Source organism: Alligator mississippiensis, chromosome 1 (genome assembly GCF_030867095.1).
Source record: "Alligator mississippiensis isolate rAllMis1 chromosome 1, rAllMis1, whole genome shotgun sequence".
In the NCBI taxonomy this organism is placed as follows: domain Eukaryota; kingdom Metazoa; phylum Chordata; order Crocodylia; family Alligatoridae; genus Alligator; species Alligator mississippiensis.
The window spans coordinates 435,251,949-435,270,678 of NC_081824.1; the positions used below are offsets into that span (position 1 = coordinate 435,251,949).

The following is an 18,730-nucleotide window of genomic DNA, read 5'->3' on the forward strand; positions in this document are numbered from 1 at the left end:
ATTGTAAATTATACAGGAAATTAATTACACTTTATACACATTCATTTCCTTTCCAGCCTCTTAGTAATTAGCATTATATATTACTTCATGGCATATTTTAGGAATGAGGCAATTTAGCAAACAGGTGTAATTAGCTTTATAGGCACAGCGTGGCACCTGACATTGACTGGCAAGAGAAAATAGAAATGCAAATCAATGCTTTAAAGTTGTCACTGGTAGGGCTGTGCAAACTACTGGAGATAAAGGAAGGCTGCTGCTGCATCTTGGTTTTTGGGTCAGCAGAGGGTTGGGACAATGCTCAAACAATGCACAAGCTTTGTGCAAAGTAGGAATAAAAGGCAATTGCTCTGTTGAGCTTTTCTATTTTCATCCTTGACTGACAAAGCAGTTTAAAGTGATGCAAAGGTTAGGCTGTTTGCACACCTGATTAACATGTGTTTTCATGTACTCCTCTTGGCTCGTACTCCTGCGCTTTAGTTTAGGAAAACAGAGAAGGGCAGCACTGCAAAGGCCAGTAGTCATAATTCAACATTCAGCTGATCTTCAAGTCGGCTGACCAGAGGCTAGGTTGTTGTTAGTAGCTGCCAGGTGTGACTGTACGTATCAGAAAAATTCACAACAAATTGAGAGGGGAAAGAGGTGTGAGGTAATCAATCTTGGGACTCCTGATGCTCCACTTCATTTTAGTAGGAGTTGCCTAAGCATTCCATTTATTCTGTTGGGTTCTTTGAAATGGGATGAAAAGGTAATCATGGAAACTTGTGCACAAAATCTGCTAAAACTTGTGAGTTTGCAGCCATTGAGGGATATAGTTGGCTCTTTATCTTTGCCCACACACAGTGTGGCTAATATACAATTAGCAACTGTGGAAACCTCAGTGTTTTAGCCGTGTGTTGTGCTAACAGAGTACCATGCTTATGTTGAGTACATTATGACCCCTAACCTATGTCTGTGTAAACAGAGTTTCCCAGTCTATCCCCATTGCTCTAACATCCCAGGGATTCTTAACCCTGGTGATACCTGTGTTGCTGTACGTGCATGACATGCTGTCCCTTTCTGAGGCAGAACAGAATAGCTGCCGAAACCATGCCAGAACGCTCCAGCAGTTCAGCAGCATGATGGTAGGTGTTGACATGCAGACACAATTGACAAATGTCTGTAATGTGAAAAAGTTGCTATCCTTGTGCTAACCAAGTTGATGGCCCTCCCATGACCTGGTTATAAAAGCACAGCAGTATTTACAGCATGAAAGGGGTTTAAATGTGTGTGTTGCCTCTTTAGGAGGCTTCTAGCACACATGTGTTAGTTTAATTTATTACACATAATGAGCAAAAAATGCTTGTTAGCACATGCCTGTAGAGTATTATAAACACACATTTGGTTACCATTTAACTTCAAATAGTTGACCAGTGTGAATTATTTGTCTGAAATCCAAATTGTTATGTCATCATCTGTTAAAAGAGTACATTAGGTTGGTCTCCATACAAAAAAGAAATCTCATTGACCATGGAAGTATTCAGTAGTATAAATTTTAGTTGGGAAAGGTCACCAATTGCTAACCAGGTTAGTGTTTGGGCCAGTTCAGAATAGTTTCACATAGGAAAAAAGTCTGTCACTCTGCGTGGATTTGATAAAACTGACTGGGAATGGAATTGCCTTCACCATACCTACAGTGCAAGCAGCACTGACTTGTACTGTACCAGAATGATTAAGGCACATTGTGCCAAACTTGCCAACTCCAAAAAGATTTGCAACCAAGGTGATGTTATCGTTTTACCATTGTGGCCCGGACTAATCCACAGAAGGAAGCCCTACAAGTTCCAGGCTTGTGTTCCAAAGTACAAAAGTACTCCCTAAGCAGTACTAAATAACCTATTTGTGTTTCAACCTGAAAGAAGCTGGGGCTTCTCTCACATATTATCTTCTCGCACGTTCTTGCATAGATATGCATGCATCCCCTTTCCTTCCCACACTTTGTGATAGCCTCTCAGTCATGCTCATGCACTGTGGGAGTGGAGTGGATTTCCTAGGCTGGAAATCTCTTCTGGCTAACTAAATGTTTCCTTCTGTTGCTGAACCAGTAGGATTTTTTGATACTGGCATTTCATTGTTTTAACTTATTTGTTAGTTTCTATTCCAGTGTTTGGGATAATATTTAAAAAAAAAGATTTTCCATAGCTCCATAAAATACTTTTTTGAACGTGACCAATCAGTAATAAACCTAAGAAAGTAGGCCTGGAAGAAACCTCTTGTCAGTTGAGTCCAGTTCTTTTTCATTCACAGGCAACTATTTACCCAGGGAATTCCCAGAATCCTTCACAGCCTCATGTGCCACAACAAGAACACTGCATGGGAGCTGGTTCAAACTGGCTGTGGTGCAGAGGGTAGGGGACAAGGAGAGCCCAACAAATAGTTGTTTGTTTAGCTCCGAGCCTCCAGACTGCACCAGTGCCTTGAGCCAGCTCCAATGCAATCCTAGGACTGAGACTAAAAATCAGCTGATTTTTGGTCTCAGCCCTGGGGTCTCACTGGAGCCAGTTCCAGACTCTAGTGGGGTACGAAGAACTATGATGGTAGTAAGTATTTCATGTGCGACTGCTCAGAAAACTTTCCAAGCCATAGTAATGCTTACTATGATCTACATATAACTTATATGAAGTGTAATGTGTAACAATACACTAAGAAGACATATTGGAAGCAGATGCTAAAATATACATAGGACTCCTGCATGGTTTGAGCAGGCTTCTTTGCTCAAGAGGTAGAGATGCCCCTGCTGAAATAGATAAAGCAAGGAGAGGTGTATGCTGATATTTGCAAAACTCTTCCGATGTTACAACCTATAGGCTGAAATATATACATTTTCTGTAGTTTCATAGCTATCTGTCAGTACTCATAAAGGGAAGGGAGAGATCTCTTGGGTCTTCCTTGAATCTCTTGAGCATATTCTAACAACGAGTTCTTGTCCTTGTAGTCATGGGTAGATCTGGAATTTTGAAAAGGGGTGTGCAGGTGGTGAGGTACATCATCACATATAAAGACAACATATATTTTTCTCCGCTTAAAAATAAGCTAGAAGCTTTACCAATGTGCTAGGGGCCTAGGGTGGTATTATTCAGTTTGACTGAGGTCAGAACAAATATAACTTCATTGGAATGAGTTTAAAAAATTTGCAGGGCTGTGAAATAGGAGCTTCATTCCCAGGAGCAGCTAACAGACTGCAGCATTGCAGAACAGAGACTAGCTTGAGTGGTGGAACATCAAGACCATTAAAAAGAAGAGATGGTCATTAACACCTGTGGAATGAAGAGTTTAGAAGGCATCAGGTAAATTAAAATGAGCCATAAAGTCAGTTGACTCCCTCAGCACTGCCTGACTAGAGATGCTGCTGCCACTGCCAGGTGGTTGGTTTTAAACTTTGGGTGGAGCAAGAATCAAGGGGAGTGCAAGCGCCCCAGTGCGTTCCTCCCTCCCCACCCTCCCTTTGGAACCATCCCTGCTTGTAGTGGCAGGACACTGACAGTGTCGTACTTTCCTTGTGCCAAATTAAGATGTTCTTGGCGTTTTTGGCCAGTGTGCCTGCTAGTTACGTAAATTAGACAAGTGAGGGCCAGCCATTCTGGCAGGCATGTCACAAATTAGCCCCACACCCTTTGCACATGCCACTGCCATCCTCTTCCCATCAACTGCTTTGCCTTTTGTTCCCTGCTGTGTGCCCCTACCCAATCTGCTGCTCTGCTTGTTGCTCCCTGCTCTGCGCTACCTGCCTGGTCTGTTTTTTGTTTCCTGCCCTATCTGCTGCTGTATTGCCTCCTGCCCGCTGCATGCTACACACAGAGGTTGCCCATGCCACTTGTGGCATGTGCTACAGGTTAGCCACCCCTGGATTTGACAAACACTTTTTTTAGATGGGAATAGTTTAGATAGGGATGATCCTACCTTAAGCAAGATGATGACCTCTGGATGTCCCTTCCAGCCCTAGTTTTCTATGACTTTGTGACACTTCTATAAAGGGAATAGGTCTTCTGAATCTAAACAAGAGCTTTATACTTTTCACTTGCAATGAGCACAATATACAGAACATAATAATATCCTTGCCCCACCGCAAAGGTAAACTTCCAACCAATGAACCTTAGCCACACTCTTATATCTAGTTCATCTGTAACAAAAATAAAGTTTTTAGACATTAGCAGTTATTCCTTTCTTCTGACTCATGGCATGTTAAACGACAGTTTTGAACCTTGTCATTCCTATCTTTCTTGAAGCTTTGGCTCATTTTTAAATGTATACCTTGCATATGTTTTCTCATGGAAAGAATCTTTCATTAGCCTTTACCGTCAAAATGTTCAAGTTTAAATTTAAACTTTCCTGTAAATGCTTCATTAAAAGACTTCCACCCACTCCCAAAAGGAGCACGGTCATGGAATGATACATAACAAAAATCACCAAAAACGTAAAGACACACGCCAGAAAGCACAGGTGATAAAAGTCTATAATATACTGAAGCTGATGTCTTGGGAGGTACCACATCTTGAAAACACAGGAAGTAGAAGCTCTGTAGATGCACAAAGTTTAAGGATCAGTTGGCTTGGAAGACAAAGATAAAAGAGAAGATTTATCAACATTATTTTTTCTATTTCATATTTCCACCTTAAAGAGGCCAACGCATCTCTTTGCTGTTAAGCAGTCGTTTATACATGCTGACACCAAAAAATGTGAAGAAATTCCTTTTGCATATAAGAATGCCTTGGTTTCCTTTCCTGTGAGCTGTGAATAAGAGCTTCTGTAAATAATGCTGTTCAGAGCTTTCAGTATTACCCAAATTCATGAAAACCACCAAAATGAATGAAGAATAACCTGGCCAGTCACACAGGGCCAGCTGGAAGATGCTGATTAAAGCCAAGGTGTCAGCAAGTGCACTGATTAATGGGTTTACTCTGTGCAAAGTGGGAAGAAAGACGGCAGTTTATTTTTGTTTGTAAATGCACCATATCCCATCAGCTGACTCTTTGTTATTAGGTATGGAAAGAGCTGAACTAGACTGCCAGTGTACAACAGCACAAAAAAAATATATATTTTTTAATTTAACAAAAATGGGCATATGGGTAGCAAATGAGTCATTTAGTGCAGTAACAATCTAGATTCAAGTGAAATCAAAGACTTCTTGTCTTAATTCTGCATGTACAGATGCATATTCAAGTTGCAGTGTAGCAGTGCAGTGTAGATCTTTGACCCTTCTAAGAGGCTGGATAATAAGATGCATTCTCCACATGCTCATGTCCAGGTATGGCTCACCATGGACTAGGTTGAGCCAAATGCCAAAGACTTAGTTGTGTTCATAGAATTTTTTCCTTCAAAACCATAGCAACCACTACAAAACAAATATTGGAAATAAAATTGAAATACGTTTCTTCTAATAAATACCTCACTTCTTCCTCAGAACTCAGCCAAAAACCATTTAAGAGGAAAAGGTCAATTATAAACTGGGCCTTTTGGCGTGGTCCAGGCACTCAGATGGACAATACACCAGTGTCTCCAACATCCCTGATTCCTGGGAAACTCTTCGGCCTCTCCTTGTCAGCCATATGTGAGAATGACAACCTGCCCAAACCTGTCTTGGTGAGTTATGAGGCTACTTGTTACCTTTGCCTGGCAAGTGAGAATACAGGGGAGCAACGTCGCCATACTGCTCAAATGTCCTGACCAGAGAATTTGGGAGGAAACCCCATCTACAGTTTTAAGCCAACATTTTGGCTGTCAGCACAAACTGAGGTCAGGCTTGGTTAATATGAATAAGATTGTACATTGTATAATTTTTCTAATGTTCTTTTAAAATTGGCCTGTCTTTTCTATGTAACATGTGCTATAGTCCTGATTCCATATCCTTTACTCAGGCAACGCAAGAAGTGCCAGTGGGCACATCTACATGTGCATTAAAATGCTTTTACTAATGCATATTAAATTTATTGCCTCCAATATGAGGTCCTAAATAAATGTGCATTAGGTTGTACTAATGCGCAGTAGCTCAAGCGCATACTTTTTAGGTGACACTTACTGCACAGTAGCCTATTCTACTGCGTGCTAGCATATTAACATGTTTTTTTACGCACCGCTTTAATGCACAGTAAAATAAGCTACTGCACATTAAAGCGCACATGTAGGCATGCCCGCTGAGTACTATCCAACTACCTAACTTTACATGGTATGGCATAGACTCTTTAAGGGTTTGTCTGCATTAAAGTGCTCTCAGCGCTTCAGTCTCTGGTGTTCCTGAGAGTAGCCATTGGTGGTGTTCTTCCGTGTTTGGAGTGCGTCAGTGAGTGGAGATGGGTTGGCTGTCCTTTAGCCACTCAGTGCTGGGACTTGCCTGTTACCATAATATGCACAAACCCTAAGTTTAGAAGCCAGATCTTCCACCAAAGTCAGGTAAGGTAAGTCAATTTACCCTAGCTAATGGTTTCCCACAATGTAGCTGGGACACTCTCAGCGCTGTTCAAACAAAGACTTTTCAGAGCCTTCCATGACATCTTTTTTTTAATCTTCTTGCTGCAGCTACTGGTGAATGTGATTGCTGTAAGTCAGTGGTGCTCAACCTTATGGCTCTATGGGCCAGATGAGTGGGGCAAGACTGGGCTGCAGGCTGAATAGAGTCCTGCCCCTGCCCCAAGCGTTGGCAGCGGGCCCTGGGGCTGGGCAGCATCTCCCTTCTCCTCTGCTTGCCAAGATTTACTCCTGGGAGACTGGCACTTCCCCCATCCAGCCTTTCACACCACAGTTGGACCATGGGGCCCCATGCCACCCAAGCTTGGCCTTGTACATTGCAATTGGACACACAATCCAGCTCTCGGGGGTCAGGGCTCCTTGTGGGTTGAAAAGTTTGGCAGTAGGGTAGCAATGCCAGCACTCTCCTGCCACCAAATTTCCAAACCAAGGATAGCCCTGTGGGTTAGATGGCATGGCACCATGGTCCAGATCTAGCCCACAGGCCTGAGGCACTCCTGCTTTGGTTTATTTGTTTTCCCATCCCCCCCTCCCCTAAGGTTTAGGCTACACCTAACTTGAAAAATCTGTTCATTTATTACTCCCCTCTAAATATTACGGGTATTTCAAGCCAAATGCAGTTACTGCTGTTTGCTACATATCTGTCTAAAACAGTGGTTCTCAGAAAATGTTAGCTCTTAGTTCTCACTTATTTTGTTACTATGGAAAAATAATTGAGCAATTCTTCTGTTGCAAAGAACTCAGTCTACAGCAGGTCAGAGTGTTCTTGATAGTATGGATTCCTGTTTGAAATCTCTGGGTTTATATTGTGAATCATGTGTAGATGTTCGCACACTTCCTAGTTCTAATATTGAATGGCACCCTGTGGCACACTTAAAGGATCTCGTGGCACCCCAGTGCTGCATCATCCTGGCTAAGAATCATTGGTTTAAAACACAAAACTTTTAAAAGCTTTTATTTGGAAGAATAAAGTGAATAGGTTCACAGTTGCAACTTGGTAGAATGTTGTGGTCTTAAATAGATATACTGTTTAAACCCCAAAATGTAACTTCCTTTAATTGCCTTCAGTGCTTCTGCAGGATGAACATGACACCTAGGAGTATGGTATAGGATTTACCTATATGGCAAGGTGAATTGGAAGGTGTAAAGCCCAAAAGTAGGTTTGATGGTCTCTGCTTTAAAGCCCTATAACCTGCACCGTTGATAAATGGGTCTTGCTTTAACTTCTATCATACAAAACCATCTCAAGCCATTAACCTCCACACATTTAGTTTCTTTTGGCTTAATATTTTAAAAGGAGTTGGCTAGTTGTGTTGATTCTTAGATTGAGATCTTGCATTGTAGCCCAACTATACAGTTGTTCTAAATTATTGCAAAGAAAATGGAAATGCTGGTGTAAACGCTGTTCATGTGAATGGCGCATCTGTAAAGTATTTTGTACATAAATGAACAGTTGAGAAAGGAATGTGAAAAGTAGATTTTATTTAAAAAATAATGATAATAAAAAAGAATCTTTCCATTTGGCACATTTGCACTTCTGTTCTTCAGAAAGGTGACTCAGCAGCCCAGAGTGAAATGAAACAAGAGGTGTTGCTTACCTAGTCAAGTTACAGAAACTCACTTTAATGATGATACACTCTATACCAACATCCCATCTCTTGCCATGTACTCAGCGATCCCATTGTTAGTAATGTGGTCTTCAGACCAGGAAGTGCATGCATGCATGCATAATAATTACAAACCCACATATTCCTTTGCACATACTCTACAAAAAACAAATGTGATGGATGTTGGCTGTGTTGCTTGGCCCTCTGCAGCTGGAAAGTGTTCAGGTAGTATTGTGACTAACATGCTATAAAAATTTACAGAGAGTAGAATAATTACAATAGGGTGGAAAATATGACCTATATGCTGCAGCAGAAAAGATCTCCAACTTCAGATTTCCTTCTCTTGGCCATTTTTCATCTTCCGTCTAGAAGAAGAAATCAGACCTCCTTGATACCTCAGAAAGACTGGAAAATATACTTGATCTCCTGTCCCAAAAGTTTTTAATATACTAGATATGTATATGTGGGCAGGAGTTCTAGTTCTACCTGTTTGTTTCTGTGAAGCCTGATTGACTTCAGAGAGGTTGGTGGCTCTATTTAATGGAGAACAGTATTTAGATGGTCTGGTTCTGCGACTCCTTACATTGGGTAGCTCCTTGAAGTTAACGGTCTACTTGCAAAGTAAAGTGCAGCTCATTTCGAATAAGGGTGATGGAATATAAATCTTAATAAGGATTCAGAATTCATATTTGTATGAGCATGAGAAGCACTTTTATTACATTGAAAGAATTGTGTTGTGGTCTTTAGGCTACAAACTGATCAACTAAGCCAGAAATCTTAGCCTGTGTATGTATAAATTCAAAAGACTAGGTGAAGAGTGCAAGTTTTACACCTTCCTGTGAAGCAGGTTCTTGCTATAGTCACAGGATACTACACTACTGGACTGTCGGTCTCTTCCCATACATCAGTGTTGTGTGATATTTGGGCAGTTCTGAAGGTGTGATGCATCAGATCAGTACTTGGCTGTACTATGTGATATGAATATGGTAGCACAGATCATGTCAGTGCCAGAAGTGTAGCTTTCATAAGAGTTGTGTGCAGCCTTGAGAATATGCCCCATTTGTGCTTTGAATGTTTGTAGGGCTCATATATCTTCAGGTGTGACTCAAAGGAAAATAAAATATCATCTTGCTTGTAAGAGATGGTTAAAGAATCTGTTCCTAACAAGGCTTCTGGCTTTTTACTTTTATACAGGACATGCTTACCCTTCTTTATCAAGAAGGGCCTTTTACCAGAGGCATTTTCAGACGGTCAGCCAATGCAAAATCTTGCAGAGATCTCAAAGAGAAGCTTAATTCAGGAGCTGAAGTGCACTTAGCCTGTGAATCCATATTTGTGACTGCATCAGTGTTTAAGGTATGCAAAAAGCTTTCCTCTTCTCTCTGGTTGGAAGAACCAGCCTCTCTTCTGACAATGATCCAATTGGTTTTCTCTAAGGGCAGTTAATTTGTTTCTCTAAATGAGCCCTAACATTCAATCTTATCTAGAACATGTGAACTCTCAAACTGTGCAGGGCAGCCTTGCAAGGTCAAATCTTTATTCAGTTAAGTTGATGAAAGCTCTAAACCACTGTGAAGTATATTATGTTGCCCAAAATATTGGGTTTATTTTCCTGTGGATGGTTGTACAAAAAATAGTGCTTTAACAACAATATTGTTTTGTGTAAAGAACATCCCCAGTCCATAGCTCTGCACCACCTGTGGAAAGGACTGGCACACTTTCCCTATTTTATTACCATACAGCTGTTTATGTGAAAGTGTTAGTTCAGTGATACTGTAATCTCCATATTGAAGCACTGCTTGGATGTGTGTAATAGAATTTTCTTAACATAAAATGCTGTCCCTTATTCTGCTATCCCTGATGCCAATGAGTGAGGCTGCAATTTTGGTTGGGGAATTTTTAGTAAATTTCAAAGCAGGATCCAATGTAGTCTCCCATCTGACCGGTGTTACAGGGGACATCATGTGAGAGTCAAATGGCTATGTGCATGTTTTAGGAGATGAAGGAGAATAAAGATATGATATAAAAAGTCTTCTGACTTAATTGTGGTTTTTCTCCCACTTGCAAGATTCTGGGGATTTCAGGAATAAAAGATTGCTTCAAGCTCACTGTCTCAGCAACTGCCATCACAGAATTTTAGTCTTTCCTATGGGTCACTGCCTTTTCGTGCTTCAGTTGTCTGCCCTCTTCCCTGGAGGACTTTAGAAAAAATGCTGCTGCTGATGCAGCTATTGCAAATGAATCAAAATTCTTCTTAGCAAAAGGGATTTTGAGCAATCTAAGGAATGGATGGGTCATTTTTCTGTGGATCAGTACAGATTTGGATTCCTCCTCACGCTGGTTTGCTGATAGTTAATGTATACCCACACTGTTGGGTCACATGCGCTTTAAGAACAATCACATATGCTTCTCTGTTATAAAATGGTGGTTGCCAGATTCTGGGGCAGGATATGACGACTTCAGAGTGAATTGGTAGGCAGAAAATAGGACCTGACTGGGGATTATGGTCTATATGCTATTAGTCTTGAGTGAAGCTGGTAAAATAAATCCCAACATTTTTACACACAAATATCTGCCTTTATGATTCCTCCCAGTGTGTTTGATCCTCACTCGATTTTGCTTTTTCACCTGGGTTGGGGAAAACTTCGCCTCTAAAACACACACTATTTTTATTTAGAATATGAAAACCACCATTTTGTTCCATGGGTGAATTTTGACTCCAATGCAGAGGTGTCTGTCCTTAAAACAGTGTCCCAGTGGAGTTAGCACAGTGCATAGGCATTAATATACTTGATCTCTGTTCCTGGGATCAAGTTACCCATTTCTCACTACAGCATAAGTTTTGGGGCTTGTTTCGCTGAAATAACTGTCTGATTGAAATGGGGGCATCTTTTTAATGAAACGAACCCACTAATTTAATTTGATTTAATAAAATCAAAGTTCTTTGCCATTGAGTAAATATTTTGTATGAACTTGCAAAGAGCTGAGCACACTAGCTCTGCTTTAGCCAAATACTTCATTACTTGCTTTACTTTTAAGCATGCAAATGATCCTATTGACTTCAGTGGCACTACTCATTACTTACACCTAGGCAGATGTTGAAGTGTTTGCATAGAGATCATAATTCCCCTTTCAGTTGTCACAAAAATAGTTGGAGAAAGGGACATGTCTGATAGCAAAGAAAAGCTTGTTTTTGTTATGTGCATAGAAGATACAGTTCAAAAGTTCACACATAGTTAAATATGACCCTCTGAAGACTGCCAAAGTCAGTGACACTTTTGATGATCTGCTGAGTAAGTGCTGGATGTACTTTAAAGCTCCTACAAGGCAGAGTTTTCCTGCCACTTGAAAGCCTGTGTGTGCTGAATTCCTGTCCCTTGCTCCTGAGGGACTTCTCCCCCCTGCCCCTTGTTTCACTTGGCTTTCATTTGCTTTGGAAATTCCCATCCTGGGTCCTTATATTTGCAGGGTGTCCCCAAGTTGTTTGCTGAATGCCAATTAAACCCTTTCCCATCCCTTGAAGGAGAGATACAATACTCTTGTTCAGGATTTACAGGAAATTTGGAGACCAGCTGCTTGTAAATAAGACCGAGACAGAAGTTAAGGAATTCAGAAGTGAGCACAAAGTCCTATTTTAGAGACTATGCTTTGAAATCTAGGAAAGGCTTTATTTTTTTATCCTTAAAAAAAATAATCTGTTCTGTCATTGTGGGAGTCATAAACTTAAACCCAAAATGTACAAGATGATGAATACTAGGTTTTATGGGCCTGATTCTGTACTATTGAAACAATGGAATTGTTACCAATGATTTTGGTGACTTAGAATCAAGACTACAAAAATGATTGCAACATTTAGGGCTTATCTACACCAAGAGCTTCTATTACTTTACTGTACCCTTTAACTACAGGGATTCACCCTTCCCTCCTGTTGGTAGTTACAGCTATATAAATATGCCTTATACCAGTATAGGTAATTACCATCCAGGAAGAAGGGCTTGGGAATGTATGTTCACACAAAGGCTTTAGTTAACTACTCTAATAAAATCATTTCACATCCAGTGGACATAGTTGTACTGGTAACTCTGTTAGACCTCACTTTGTTGTGAAGAGTAGAATAGCTGTACTTTGTAGGTGCTTCTTAGGTCCTGGAGTACAGCAGGGTTGTGCTCCTTACGTAGTTTCACGCCAAGTTCTGAAAACAGTTTGCTGGTACAGAGGGGGAGGTAAGGTGAAGTCAAATGGTTAGTACACTGAACCTGTTGCAGTTCAAAATAATAGGCCTCTAAGCAAATTCTTTCCTTCTGTGCAAACAGACAAAGCATTGATAATTGCCTCCATTTTGTCAGGAAAGAGTCAAGAGAGGGTCTGAAAATATCCATTTGAATTAGAATTCAAGTCTGTTTTAATTGCCAGAGATATACTGTTTGGCTTAGCTGCTACATAGGGTGCATTACAAGCCAGGCACTGCTGTCCCAACCATGCATTCTCTCTTATGTGTAGCATTCTGTTCTTCCCTAAACAGCTGCTCATATGTTTTTATCCTTCCTCTCTGTGAATAAGGATTTCCTTCGGAGCATCCCAGGCAGCATTTTTTTATCCCAGCTCTGTGATAAGTGGATTTCTGTGATGGATCAAGGGAATGAGGAAGAGAAGATCAAGGGCGTCCAAAGGTAATTGTTTTATGTCGTCTCTCAGGAGACGTCACAAAATATACCCAAAATAGTGGAAAGCCAAAAATTAGGTGTACAAAATTCAATAAAGGAAAACATTTAAATAAGTATTTAGGTACATACCTAAAGTAATATTTAAGAGTGTTCCTGGATGGGGTACTTTCCTGAACTGTTGTCTCTAGGATACATCTACTTTGAGAGCCTATGGCAGCAACTGGATTTCAATCATTTATTTTCACAGAAATGTTTCTCACAGAAAAAGCTGTATAAATCTACATTTCTCAAGGTTTGTATTTCTGCATACCACCACAATAGAATGACTAGGAACTACTTTATTTAGTGGGGAGGAGTAGGTGTTGGGCTCTGGAAGGGAATAGATAGTAACTACCATATTTTTTTCATATATGACACATCTCCCCCACTACCCTCATCCCCACCCCCCCCACCCTCCCCAAAATAAAAAAGTTGAGGTGTGTGTATTAAGCAGGGAAGCTGATTTTTCTGCCTTCCTCTCTTGATACTTGCTACACAGTGCAGCAGCTGTAGCATTGCTATTCAGACAGCTGTGGAAGTCATTTGACTTAATGGCTTATTGTACTTTTCCACAGGTACTGAATGGTCATCTCTCCTTTTTAATGTTCTTGATGTTCCACTAATCAAGCTAACCTTTCTTAGGGCAATTTTGCCATCTGCTAGTTGCTCCTATTTCACAGTCCTAGAGACTGTAGCTCTTTTCAAAATCATAGATCTACCCATAGAGAGCTGTCTTTAACAGCACCTAGGATTTCAGCTTTTCTTAAAATGGAAAGGCAGGGTAAGTCAACTGAAGATTAGGCTGTCTGGTCTTTGCAACCATAAGCCTGGAAATGTTGTTTGTTCTTCATTCTGTTTTTCAGAAACAAGGTGCATATTATTTTTTGGGGTATATTGTATGTGATTAAAATAGTGCATTCGATAACTCACATTTTCCCCCCATTCATCTCTAACTTCAGTGACTGTTTTGAAGTAGGGATTCACTTGTGATTGAAATGTTGGAGCCCAGCAAGGTGGGAAGCCCCATTGCTGAGAACATTAAAAATAGGGGTGCATCTACCCTGCCCCAAGGGAACATCCTCAGAGTGTCTTCACTACCTCAGTTCCAGATTTGGAGCATCCAAAATGGGAGTGGGATTGGGTGGGCAGGGCTTGGTTCTTGACAGCAGTCTTTAGAGCACTACAGAGGCAATGCAGACAGTCCCTTAGACCAAGCAAAATAGTAGCATGTCATGGGGAAGAAATTATTTTATGCAAGCAGAAGAGACCAGGTGATCTCTGAAACAAGGGCCTTGCTGATTCACACACAAAGACAGGGCAATCCAGTGTTAATGAGTGAATTTTGTAGCTAAGTGAAGAGAAATTAGCAAACATTTAAACAAAAAGACACGTAAAATTGAAAATTGTACTTTATCAAATAAAATAACTGAGCATAGGTTTAATTTATTCTTAGAATACTTCAGTGTACATGAGCAGCTGTTGTGATTTTTCCTGTAGAAGATGGAAGCCATTAAATTTGAGTAGGAAATTTCTCCATACCATTTGCCATTTTTCTTCTGAGAAGATACTTCGACTATAAGCCATTTCTTCTTGCATTCCCCCTGCCTCCAATTATGTAGTTCCATTATATTGTGTCCCTGCATGTGGAGAATGCTCTCTTCCAGCTTTGTTTTTGTCAGGTCACTAATTAATAGAATTACACTTTTGTGTGTGTCTTCTCAGGCTAATGGAGCAGCTTCCCAGAGCGAATGTGGTTCTCCTGCGCTACCTTTTTGGCGTATTGTACAATATAGAAAAGCAATCGGAAGACAACCAGATGACTGCATTTAATCTAGCTGTGTGCATTGCCCCTAGCCTGCTTTGGCCGCCTACTCCCTCTAGCCCTGAAACAGAAAGTGAATTCACAAAAAAGGTGAGAGAAACCACAATTTTGTTAAGGCAGGGCTGTCCACTTTCAGAACGGCCAGGGCCGCATACTTCATGGACCAACTCCCCAGCCTGCATGTTCACTGGCTCCTCCACTGTGCTGGCAGTGCCCCCGCCCCTGCCCACCAAGTAGTGTGGGCACCACATGGGTGCCTTCCAGACCTGTGCTCTCTGGGCCCCACAGCCACATCCCACCCCACCCGCAGGGAAAAGATGCAACTTGAGGAAGGAGCAGGGTCCTGGAAACCATGGTAACAGCAGCAGCTTCCATAGTGGTAGGTGGAGAGGAGCCTGGGGGCTGCAAAATAACACTTCATAGACTGCCTGAAGCCTGTGGGCCACCAGTTGGACAGTCCTGTGTCAACAAATCTCTGTATTCAACCAGACTGGTTGGTTTGTAACCAATAGGGATCATGCTTAGCACTTTTGCAGGGACTGAGGCTTCTTCTCCAAGTACTCTACAGATATTAATTGGTTTGTCCTCACAGTACTCTGGGAGAAAGAAAGGGATGGAGATGATAAACAAATGTCCATTATATGAGCAATGTATCTGAAGAATCATGGAGGTGGGGAGGTGAGCTTTAATTAAGATGGTCCCCAGGCTGCTTTCGCTTTATATGGTAAGGCGGGAGGTGGAGAAGATGCAGAGGAGGAGACTGCCAGTGTCTGGACCTCAGTGGGTGCATCTACGTGAGATGCTCCTATGCAGTAACAATGAGCTACTGCACAGTATCTTGTTGCTGTTGCGCGGTAGTGCCAGTGGGCTTTAACAATGATGCAACGCTACTGCGCAGTAATGAGCTACCGCAGAGTAGCTTGTTGCTAAAGTGCAGTACCATCTGAAAAAACTGTGTGGTGACAGTACTGCACAGTAACACCTGTTTCTGCACAGTCCACTGCTCGTGTAGTTGCAGCCAGTGAGTATTGGCTCCATGTAGAAGATTCTCAAAGGCAGTAGCTATGAGGTTAGGAGGACCAAACACCATCAATCTACCCAGCTACTCTGTAGGACAGCAGTGCTGAAAATGGTAGAATCAGGTGCCACTGGGAAGCTATCGATAAAGACAATGCTATGGACAAAAGAGGGGTAAGGGGAGTATGGAGGAAGAAGCACTGTTATGGGAAATGTGTGAGACAGTTGCCTAAAGAGGAAAAATGGACATTTGCAGAAAGCCTGTTCGTCCTTAGGAGTCGAATTCATACCCCAGATATCTGTCACCAGGACACTGGCTAATTTCTTAGAAATGTGTGAGTGGGGTAGTTTGTTAGGGGTTGCTGAGCCATGAAGGAGGCAGGATTCCTGGGTGAAGCAAGTGCAGTGCCACCCATTTCTCTTCTGCATCACTTTCCTTCTCCGTGTGACCAAGCCCTTAATCTTCCAGTGTTGAACCCTTCTTCCAGATTGTGAACCAGCCTGAGTGTGCCAGGCTGTACTTGGGAGGCTTGGCAGTGGATGGTGGAGGGAGGAACTGGGATGGAAGTGACTGCATGCCAGAACTAGCAGCCAAGAGTTGGGGTGGGAAGGTGAATGGGCCCCAAAGGGAGGAGATAAGGAGTTTATCTGGTCCTGGTTGAAAAGGGCCAGAGAGTTGAGATGGTCTTGAATCTGTGCAGATGAAAAAGCAGCACCTACAGCAGTAGTGGGAGAGGCAGTGCCAATGTATACTAGATGATTAGTGTGTCTATCCTGCTTCTCTTAATGCAGAGTCCGTTAGCATTCTAAGGGTTAATATGGGCCCAAAGAAAGGATGGCTTTTGTTTCAGAAGAAGGTGTACCTGCTTGGAAACAGTCGGGAAATCCAGAATATTTTGTATTGTTTGCCTATTCCTTTTTCAGTGTTATGGGGAGATGATTGGCATATGTTCCTGCTACCGTCCCTGCTAGAACTGGTTTAAATCCGAGTACTACCTGGGTTACCTTCACACAGGCTGTTGTAAGACCAAGACTGGGGCACCATATATTATATCAGCACAGTGCCTGCAACATGATTTCCAGGAACATTTGTGTTGGTTTGTGTTTGCTGCTGATCTATGCAATGAGTTTCGTTTTCAACTCCAGTATAAGATCTGAATAGTGATCTCACTGCCACTGCTTTGTTTTAGATTTCCATTCTGGTGCAGTTTCTAATTGAAAATTGCTGCAGGATTTTTGGAGAGGAAGTGACCTCCCTCTTTGGGGACATGCTGATAAGATGCGACAACAGGGAAGATGGCTCAGGTAAACCATTGTGTTGTCTATGATAGATAGCTCAACCCAACCAGTCAGCAAAGCAGGGAGATCTTAAGGAAGGCTGTTTTTCTCCGTTCAGGCATACACATTTGTATGAACTCTTCTCCATTTCTCCCATGGATAGTGATTCTTATCTGATAAATAGGAATCCCATGATAAATTTAAGCATACAGCTCAGACCATACCATTCTCACCTTTATCAGGAATCCATTGGTCCTATTTCTAAGTGACCAAACCTTACAAATTTCCTGAAATAGTACCACATTTAGGGGTTTGTTGTTGCTGTTCCTGAAGAATCACTGAAATAGTACTTTTGTCGAAATTTTGAAAATGAGTTGTGAATTGGCTATTGCTCCTGCTGCAATAACACATTCTTACACCATTGCACCAGAGTGAATTAGTTCTGCCTAAAAGCAAAGCTTACCCACAGTCTTCACTTAGCGTAGCTGTGGTAACCAGAATTAGAGGTGGCATAGGCTACTTTTCTGCAGGTTTGTGGTGTGTCTGGAACACAAGTGTGTTCCAGTTTGTGAACCAAAAAGGTGGTCACTGTTAAGAAATATGCCCCTCAACTGTGGCATTTTTGCACCAAAAGGATATTTTCCTCATGTTTGAGACACTCAAATTCAGGATTGTATACTGCCTATGTTTAAAGTCAGATATCCTACCATTTCAGGATTGGAAACAACTGTTCAGAGGTGGGTAGCTCCCCTGGTTTCCAATATGACTTGCAAATTTTGCTTCTAGGAAAGATGTGAAATTTGGGCATTAAAGTGGTTTCTGAAAGTGTTGTTAATTATGTCTTCTCAAGCCCCATACTCATAGTAAAGCAACATTCAGTAAAGACGGTTAGAGACGCATAACCACAATACCAGTTTTAAGGCCCTTATTTAAAAAAAATTCTGAGCAGCATTTCTGTAAGAATAAAAGCTGCATGTACTGCATGCAGTATGCGCTGCCTCACCTGAATGTTTTATTGGCATTTTGCATGAGCTACGCAACTGGCTGTGCTATGCATAGGGATTGTAGCTGTCCCAGATCCCACATGTGGTTCTCTCTGGTATATTGTGACTAAATTCTTTCTTCAGTTATGCCAAGGCAAGCACATCTGGCTGCAGTCTACTTTTTAACCTGCAGCTGAGATGAGACCTTGCCTTACAATATATCCAGTAAAAAAAATCTCACTTCTGCATCAAAATGTTAAAGGTCTGCTCAAGCCAAACACAGTCCGTCAGGCTGGTGTACCCACAGCACACCCGTTTCTGTAGCCAGCTGCATACAAGTGATACAGCCTATGTCACATCCTGCCACCTTTATCTCCTCAGACTGAGCAATCAGGTACCTATTTAAAGTTGAATCAACTGGAGGCTGCCTTCAGCACAAGTCCAGAGCAGGTCTCCTACTCATGAGTCCTAGCAAGGCATGTTAATGTGACCTGCCTTTTTATGTATCTAAAAAAAAAATGGACAGAACATTCATAATATTACTTAGAGATGTGGTTGTTTAATAATGTATTATTTATCATTGGATTACATTTGCACTAGTCCATACACTAATGTAAAATCACTGCTGACACAGCATTTACCCACATGGTTAAGTGCTTTGTTGACTTGGGGCATAACAGGAGTCATTTCTATTATTCCATTTTAAAATTGGGAGAATTCTTCTGAGACTATCCTTTGTCCAAGTGTCTTATCTAAAAAGTCTCTACAGGGCAAGTGGTTACCGAAGGAAAAGAGTATGTTTGAAGCCAACGAAACTGTTTG

General features: G+C 41.5%; 1 protein-coding gene across 3 annotated transcripts in view; it reads left to right on the plus strand.

The window, feature by feature from the left end:
- The window catches only part of ARHGAP20 (Rho GTPase activating protein 20), a 91,560-nt gene that overhangs the window by 69,903 nt on the left and 2,927 nt on the right, over positions 1-18,730 (plus strand). For all 3 annotated transcript variants that reach the window (XM_006272348.4, XM_059720747.1, XM_014600664.3), the window contains 5 exons: positions 5,438-5,616; positions 9,300-9,461; positions 12,666-12,775; positions 14,531-14,720; positions 16,838-16,952. In XM_006272348.4, coding sequence (XP_006272410.1) covers positions 5,438-5,616; positions 9,300-9,461; positions 12,666-12,775; positions 14,531-14,720; positions 16,838-16,952 — 756 coding nt within the window. The remainder of the gene's footprint in view (positions 1-5,437; positions 5,617-9,299; positions 9,462-12,665; positions 12,776-14,530; positions 14,721-16,837; positions 16,953-18,730) is intronic.